This window comes from Bison bison, unplaced genomic scaffold (genome assembly GCF_000754665.1).
Source record: "Bison bison bison isolate TAMUID 2011002044 unplaced genomic scaffold, Bison_UMD1.0 scf7180017864163, whole genome shotgun sequence".
Lineage (NCBI taxonomy): Eukaryota > Metazoa > Chordata > Mammalia > Artiodactyla > Bovidae > Bison > Bison bison.
In genome coordinates this window covers 62,326-71,233 of record NW_011494735.1, presented here as the reverse complement: position 1 = coordinate 71,233, position 8,908 = coordinate 62,326, and the positions used below count along the sequence as shown (strand labels likewise).

At 33.2% G+C, this 8,908-nt stretch overlaps 1 protein-coding gene across 1 annotated transcript in view; it reads left to right on the top strand.

Annotated features, from left to right (window-relative positions):
• Positions 1-8,908, top strand: part of MUC19 (mucin 19, oligomeric) — a 74,458-nt gene that overhangs the window by 16,602 nt on the left and 48,948 nt on the right. Inside the window, 7 exon segments of the mRNA XM_010841618.1 lie at positions 2,128-2,234; positions 2,236-2,256; positions 3,409-3,544; positions 3,661-3,843; positions 3,986-4,150; positions 4,239-4,421; positions 5,402-5,512. Of these exon segments, the coding sequence (XP_010839920.1) occupies positions 2,128-2,234; positions 2,236-2,256; positions 3,409-3,544; positions 3,661-3,843; positions 3,986-4,150; positions 4,239-4,421; positions 5,402-5,512 (906 nt within the window).

Below are 8,908 nucleotides of genomic sequence, written 5' to 3'. Positions count from 1 at the left end.
CACCTTGCTTATAGTTTCCTTCATTGTGCAAAAGCTTTTAAGTTTAATTAGGTCCCATTTGTTTATTTTTTGCTTTTATTTCCATTACTCTGGGAGGTGGGTCATAGAGGATCCTGCTGTGGTTTATGTTGGAGAGTGTTTTGCCTATGTTCTCCTCTAGGAGTTTTATACTTTCTGGTCTTACATTTAGACCTTTCATCTATTTTGAGTTTATTTTTGTGTGTGATGTTAGAAAGTGTTCTAGTTTCATTCTTTTACAAGCGGTTGACCAGTTTTCCCAGCACCACTTGTTAAAGATATTGTCTTTTCTCCTTTGTATATTCTTGCCTCCTTTGTCAAAGATAAGGTGTCCATATGTGCGTGGATTTATCTCTGGGCTTTCTATTTTGTTCCATTGATCTATATTTCTGTCTTTGTGCCAGTACCATACTGTCTTGATGACTCTAACTTTGTAGTATAGTCTGAGGTCAGGTAGATTGATTCCTCCAGTTCCAATTCTTCTTTCTCAAGATTGCTTTGGCTTTTCAAGGTTTTCTGTATTTCCATACAAATTGTGAAATTATTTGTTGTAGTTCTCTGAAAAATACTGTTGGTAGCTTGATAAGCATTGCCCTGAGTCTATAGATTGCTTTGGGTAATATACTCATTTTCACTATAATGATTCTTTCGATCCAAGAACATGGTATATTTCTTCATCTATTTGTGTCCTCTTTGATTTCTTTTACCAGTGTTTTATAGTTTTTTATATATAGGTCTCGGAGAAGGCAATGGCATCCACTCCAATACTCTTGCCTGGAAAATCCCATGGATGGAGGGGCCTGGTGGGCTGCAGTCCTTGGGGTCACACAGAGTCAGACACGACTGAAGCGACTTAGCAGCAGCAGCAGTATATATAGGTCTTTTGTTTTTTTAGGTAGATATATTCCTAAGTATTTTATTCTTTTTGTTGCAATGCTAAATGGAATTGTTTCCTTAATTTCTCTTTCTATTTTCTCATTATTAGTGTATAAGAATGCAAAGGATTTCTGTGTACTGATTTTATATCCTGCAACTTTACTATATTCATTGATTAGCTCTAGTAATTTTCTGGTGGAGTCTTAGGGTTTTCTATGTAGAGGATCATGTCATCTGCTAACAGTGAGAGTTTTACTTCTTCTTTTCCAATTTGGATTCCTTTTATTTCTTTTTCTGCTCTGATTGCTGTGGCCCAAACTTCCAAAACTATGTTGAATAGTAGTGGTGAAAGTGGGCACCCTTGTTCCTGACTTTAGGGGAAAAGCTTTCAATTTTTCACCATTGAGGATAATGTTTGCTGTGGGTTTGTCATATATAGCTTTTATTATGTTGAGGTATGTTCCTTCTATTCCTGCTTTCTGGAGAGTTTTTATCATAAATGGATGTTGAATTTTGTCAAAGGCTTTCTCTGCATCTATTGAGATAATCCTATGGCTTTTATTCTTCAATTTGTTAATGTGGTGTATTATATTGATTGACTTGTGAATATTGAAGAATCCTTGCATCCCTGGGATAAAGCCCACTTGGTCATGATGTATCATCTTTTTGATGTGTTGTTGGATTCTGATTGCTAGAATTTTGTTAAGGATTTTTGCATCTATGTTCATCAGTTATATTGGCCTTTTTTTTGTCACATCTTTGTCAGGTTTTGGTATTAGGGTGATGGTGGCCTCATAGAATGAGTTTGGGAGTTTACCTTCCTCTGCAATTTTCTGGAAGAGTTTGAGTAAGATAGGTGTTAGCTCTTCTCTAAATTTTTGGTATAATTCATCTGTGAAGCCATCTGGACCTGGGCTTTTGTTTGCTCGAAGATTTCTGATTACAGTTTCAATTTCTGTGCTTAGATTTTTAAACTACGTTTGATTCTTAAAGGATCTGTGCTTTCATCAACAGAAATCAATTTAAACATTTTAGTGAAGAGGCAAGTGGAATGAATGCTTTTATGAAGTGGCTTGGACCTGGAATGAAGAAATACAGTTTCTATATAGTCTTTCCTATGAAGCTTTTGTGGACTTTGGGAAAGCCACCTAAACTCTCTTATTTCCAAGTTTTGTCACAAGAAACAAAACCTTTTTGGTCTCATGTTTTTGTATGATTTTTTGAATTTTTAAGTTCCATTACTCGTATTTGAACTGATTGTCCTGAAAGGAATGTCAGAATGTTTGAAACTGTCAAATGTGTATATCTATGGTCAAGAATTAGAAGGTGATAAGCAAAACGAAAGTGCTAAATTTTATTGCAGTAATTTTTATTTCAAAATGTGGTTCAATATTGTTTTATATTATATTTTCAATATCAAAAGTTGTAGATAAATATCAATTTATATTTGGAAATTAAAGTCATTGACATAACTGAGGTTCATTAAAGTACAGTAAATATAGATTTTTTTGTGTGTCAGAGCAAATTATCTTAAAAGATGTGGAAACTGATGGAAATAGAATGAATGGTAAGAAGTTCGTTCATAAATCCATGGGCTTTGGCTCTCTCTTTAATAACATATATTCTGATTCAGACTTTATTAAGAAAAAACATAAATGATTTATATCCTTTGTTTATTTCTCCTGGTAACAGTTTAATATTCCATTTAGTTTTCCATTTTCCTTTTGATTTTGGACTTGATGGTAAAAAAGAGGGTTAAATTGGATTTAGTCTTGATGATTCTGGTTCATGTGGAGTTGGTGTCAGTAGTCTTAAAAGAAATAGGAACATTGGAAAATCAAGTTCTGGTGATCTATATATTACTATTTAGGTTTTGTGTATGAAAAGTATTGATTCATAAGTTGTATTTAAATATTCCCTGGTGACAGTCTCTTTTTTTAACTTCAGCAGACAGCACTAGCAAAGAAGAGGGGCTAAATTTAGTAGCCATGCCTCTGGAAATTTAGCATTTGGTTTGGGGACATCTGGTCAAAAGGAATTGGAAATCAGTAGAGCTGACTGGAGTGAAATTAGCAGTAAGGGATCTGCTGGGGGTAAATCCATAGATTTTGGATGCCTGTGACTTAGGTATTCCAACTGAGACTCATTCCAGAAAAAATTTTAATTGGTTAAACTAATTAATTGGTTAAAATACATTTGAATACCTCTGTTGGTGATAACTCTGGGAATTTGGATTCCAATTTAGGTCAACAGGGTTTTGGAATCAATGAACTTGGTGGGAGTAGTTTGAGTGGCAGTATGTCTGTTGGGGCTGGATTTAAAGGTTTTGGTTCTGTTTTCATTAGCTGACAACCGTATTAGTCATTAGTCTGCTGTCATTAGTATTCCAATAAAGACTTATTCTGGAAAATTTTAGGTTAATTGAATTAAGTAGTGGAAACACTTTTCTTTAAATTTCACAACAGCCTTATTAACAAAGATTAAATTTTCATAACATTTTTATTTTTTCATCAGTTGGAACAGAGTCTTTTGGTTGGGAAGTTGGAGCTGGAAGAGGCAATGCTGCATTTGCTTTTGGAGCATCTGGTTCAAGTTCATTTGGTGACGGCAGCTTTAGTAGCAAAACAGTTGAAGGAGATCAAGTGGCTAGGTCTGGAAGATCCATTTCCAGTGATCTAGGTATTGATATATCATTATTGTGCATGCAAGTTTCTGAATCATAGAATGTTTCAGTATGCTCTGTGACAATCATTTTGTATTCTACAGGTGACACCAGTTTGAGAAGTGGTGATACCTTTGTTGGTGATAGCTCTGGAAATTTGGAAACTGGCTTAGGGTCTTTTGGTCAATAGGGATTGAAAATCGATGAACTTGAAAGGGATAGCTTGAGTGGCACTGCATCTGTTGGGGCTGGATTTAAAGATCTTGGGTCTGATGTTAGTAGCTCAGGTATTCCAATCAAGATTCATTCTGAAAAATTTTAAGTTAATTAAATTAAGTGATGGAAACACTTTCATTTAAATAATATCTTACAATAAATTAATTATTAAAGATTAAATTTTAATAATATCTTGATTTGTTTTTTCATCAGTTGAAACAGGGTCTTTTGGTTGGGAAGTTGGAGCTGGAAGTGTCAATGCTGCATTTGATTTTGGAGCTTCTGGTTCAAGTTCATTTGGTGACAGTGACTTTAGTAGCAAAACAGTTGAAGGAAATCGAGTGGTTAGATCTGAAGGATCCATTTCCAGTGATCTAGGTATTGATATCTCATTTTTGCATGTATAAATTTCTGAATCATAAAATATTCTCAATAAACTCTGTGACAACCATTTTATATTCTGCAGGTGACACCAGTTTGAGAAGTGTTAGTACCGATGTTGGTGATAGGTCTGAAAATTTGGAATCCAATTTAGGGTCTTCTGGTCAACAGGGATCGGAAATCAATGAACTTGGAGGGGATGGCTTGAGTGGCAGTGCATCTGTTGAGGACGAACTCAAAGGCTTTGCCTCTGATGCCAGTAGTTCAGGTATCCTCTCAGTCTCCTTCCTGAGAAATCCAGTTGAGTTCCAAATGTTTATTATATTGTTTAATAATATTTTGATTTTTTCTGCTGGCTCAAAAGTGTGAATCTTTTTATTTTGGACTTGAAGTAAAGAGTTTTGGAAAAAAATTTTCTGAATCATAACATTTATTAAATATATTCTGGTAACAAAGTTTTGATATTCTGATAGGAGTACTAGTGTAAGAAGTAGGGATGAACAAGTAGTGATAATTTTGGAAATTTGGGATTGATGCTTGACCTTTGGTGAAAAGGAATTTGGAGGCAGCAGATTGATAGAATGGGGTGGCAACGTCCATTGGGCCTGGATCCATGAATCTCAGGACCAATGCCCATGACTCGGGCATTCTCCTAATCTGGATTTTTTTCAGTAAAATTGAAATGCATTTCAAAATTTCATTATTTTTTAAAATAACATTTTAATTTTTCCACTAGAGGGAAGGATTTCTAGCTTTAGAAAGGGAGAAAAGAAGGGCTGAACTCAATTTGGTTTTGGCGATTCTGGTTCAGATTGATTCGGTGACAGTGATCATAGTGGTATAGACTGATAGAAATGGAGTAGGTGGTTCTTTGGACTCTAGTTCCAGTGCTATAGGTTTTGATGGTTAATGTCTTTGCATGGAATAATTCTAAATCACGATATGCTTTGAAATAATTCTTTTGACCATCATTTTGTATTTGGAAAGAATGCAAGAAATGAGGCTGAATATTTTAGTGGCATTTCTGAAGATTCAGGATTCAGTTTGGAGTCATCTGACCAATAGGGATTTAGAGTCAGTAAATTGGTGCGAATGGAAAGAGTAGTGGCAGATCTGCTGGGGCTGAATACTTGAGTCCTAGATCTGAAGTCAGTGGCTCAGGTATCTTAACCTGGATTCTACTCCCAAGAAATCCAAATTAATTGCTTCCTTCTTTATTTCTTTAATCACATCTTGATTTTCCATTAGGAGGAAACATTTGGTCTTCTAATTCTGGAAGTGGTGAAGGAAACAAGGGTGAAGCTGGACTTGGTACCTCTGGACGAAACGTATCTGATGAAACTGGCGTTAGTGGTACAGGTACCTGTGATGCTGGAAAAGATGTTATTGGATCTGGTTCCCCTGACTTGAGAATTGAGGTTTATTTCTGTTAATTAAAAAGGCAGGATTCTAACGTAAATTATAAAAAAAAAATAGTGAAAATCGTAACTTTTCTTAATAAAATATAAAAAGCAATGCAAAGTCCTAAAATGAGGAAATATCTTTAGATGATATCAGATGAAAATAATTTAATATGTTGGTCTAGAAGGTGGAACTAGTTTTGTGGTTATGAATATATTGGTGTGAGATAGTTTTTGTTGCCTTTATGTGAAACTGATTTGGAGTTGCATAAGTGGAAGAGTGGCAGTTGATTTGTTGGGCTTGAACTTTGTATTTTGCATCTGGCCTTGATGGCTAAAGTATTTTTTAACAGGTCCATTCCTGAGAAGAGTAAATAAGATCCATCCTTTTTGAAAATCTCATAAAATTTATTATTTCCACTTAATGGAAACATGAGATTAAATAGTATTGAAATTTGTGTTGCATATTGTTAAAGTAACACTTAATATGCTATGGGAACTATTTTGATGAAGTTAGCAGTGAGTATCTGAAAAATACAATTCATACTTAGAACTCAAATTTAAGGTTAATACCTTTTTAAAAAATAAAATATAATTAGCAAAAAATATAGTGTGGTGTAGTAATGGTTGGTCTCAGTTAGAGCCAACTATTAATGAATTTGGTCATACAGAAATAATAATTTTATTTTGGGTTGTTCTTAATCTTTGGACACACATTTTGGGGTCAAAACTTCAGTGAAACTCAGATATTTGAATTTTTCATTCTTTATTGTCACTGATTTTGCTTAAGTACAGTTGATACAAATGGTTAAAGAGACACTGAAATTCTGAACCCCAGACCTGCTGCCATTAGCCTAGGTATTCAAATTTATTAGGTTTTGTTCCTGAGCAATGTACTAAGAGGTAATTATCTCTTATCTTTCTATTGTGGAGTGGTTGCCCATTTGACATTTTTCTGCTATTTGGATGTCAGTTTTCAACTGCTTTCAATTTTCCAAATTAGGTGACAGACTTTTATTAATTAATAGTCTCCCAAGTAGCATATCTAATGCTAGTAAATCTAGTGCTTTTGAAATGGCAGGTTCTGGATCTCTTGACATTAATGTCTCTTGACATTAGACATCTTGAGATTGAACATCTCAGCTCATCTAGATTAGTAATTTTAATACTTCCAGTTTCTATGAATGCTGAATCCTTTATGCACTTGACATTTTGAAATGGTACCTAGATTTCCCAAGTGTGAAAGAATTCACAGTGAGAGTAAGTTTGGTTGAAACTGGAAAAGCAGACTTGGAACTCTGTCTATACAACCCTTTTCTCTTTACCTGAACAAGCTTTAAGCAACTGATCTGGAATAAATTAATTTGGTATCAGTTCATTTATTAGTGAGGCTTATAATTTTGTTACTCCAGTAGGCTGTTAAGCTGATAAAAATGTTTTTCTTATATAGCATCATGTGGCTCTAAGTCTGCTATCATCACCATTGATGAATTTAGATCTTTGATATATATATATCAGATCTTAAAATATACTTTTCATATTTTACCAAATAAAATTACAACAGAAATGGCCTAATCATTTTGTATTAATTAGGTATCACAAGTTCATCTGACTACAGTACATCTGGACCACTCAGCACTCCAGGTAGTTTGATTTTTAATGTTCAGTTTTTAAAATGTATTTATAAGATGCTCTCTTGATTATTGATTTGCTGGAACTTGATATTATTAAATGTTTCTCATGCAATATTGAACTTCTAAGTGCTTATTCTCTTTGAATACCATAATTTAGATGACCAATTGGATCTTTGAAACAAGTTTTGAATAAGAAACATTCAATTTTATCTTAACAGATCCTAAATAAAACAATACAACCTCCCATTTATCATTTTAGATATAGTATTTAAAGGTTTATTTTATAAATAAACTCAGAATTTAATCTATTTTCACCTAACTTGGGTTAGACAGCCTGTAATAAAGAGAAGTGGCCTCAAGATATACAATAAGTGGTATTGTGAAAAATATTTTAAAATTCTATCAAAGTGTTCACTTTTTAAAATTGTTGCTATATTATGTTGCTTGCTTTTAGACCTTGCTCTAAAATTTCATGTGTTTACTTGGTCACATATAAAAGAGTCAGTGCATTGGAAATAAAGGATTATGGGAAACCAAGTTTCAAGGTTATGAATTTTTCCCTTTGATCAGGATAATTGATTTTTTAATATATGGATAATTGAGTTACTAGTATTAGACAGTAGACTGGTTTAACAAATCTATCTTGGACCTGTTTGGGTAGTATCTTCCAATAAAAATAGGCCACTAAGTTCTACTTTTGAAGTTTAAAAAATAATTCTGTAAGGGATGCAGCATACGTTATTAACTGTCCATGACCCAAAATGAATAAACTGTTAATGATGTCTGAACATACTGTAGCTGATTGCTACAAGAAAAAATATGGGCTTCGTAGATAACCATGCATATGACTTTGGCAAATCATAGCATCACAAAATGAAAATATATATTTAGGATAAAAAACCCATTGGATAGTCTTCAATACCAATTTTTAAATTCCCACATAGAAGACCAAATATTCTATATATTTAAAGCCAATACATATTAGAAATTTAAGTAATCTATTTATTATATTGAATAGAGAAAGGATCCCATATTCCAGAAGCAACGCCAAAATACTCCGAAACAAATGCAATTATTGGTAAGTAATAGATTTATTTCTAATTTGTATATGTATTTATATGTCCATCAGCCACTACCTAATGAGGTTTCAAAGTAAAGAAAATTTGAAACTGGTTTAAAAAATTTTCCAGTCATCTATCTGTTTTATATACCCAGACACACCATACATACAGATAAACATACACACACACACATATATATACATACACATATATATGTATAGAAAGAATATACTTATTTACATTTATTTAATATTTTTTCACATTTTAATTAATTTAAAAAAAATTTTAATTGTGATACATCCAATATTAATGGTAACCCACTCAGACAACATTAGAAAGATTATCTCTATAAAAAGCCAAACAAACAAACAAACAGAACTCAGCCTCCCTCCATATATTCTCTCCCACAATAGAGACAATTTCCCTTTCCCACGGGGAAAAAATATGCTTTTCTTCTTTTGTTTTAGCAGGAATAGCCAACTTTGGGTATTTCCAAGAATTCAGGTATTACTTTTAACACATTTTGCAGTATGTAGGAAATAAAATTATAGATTTAAGATGGATGTGAGACTAGTACCTTTCAGTGAATTTTTTTCTTGGTACATAAACCCTTAAAAAATAAAAAATGGAAGCTACATTAATTGTTCTAAATAATAATGA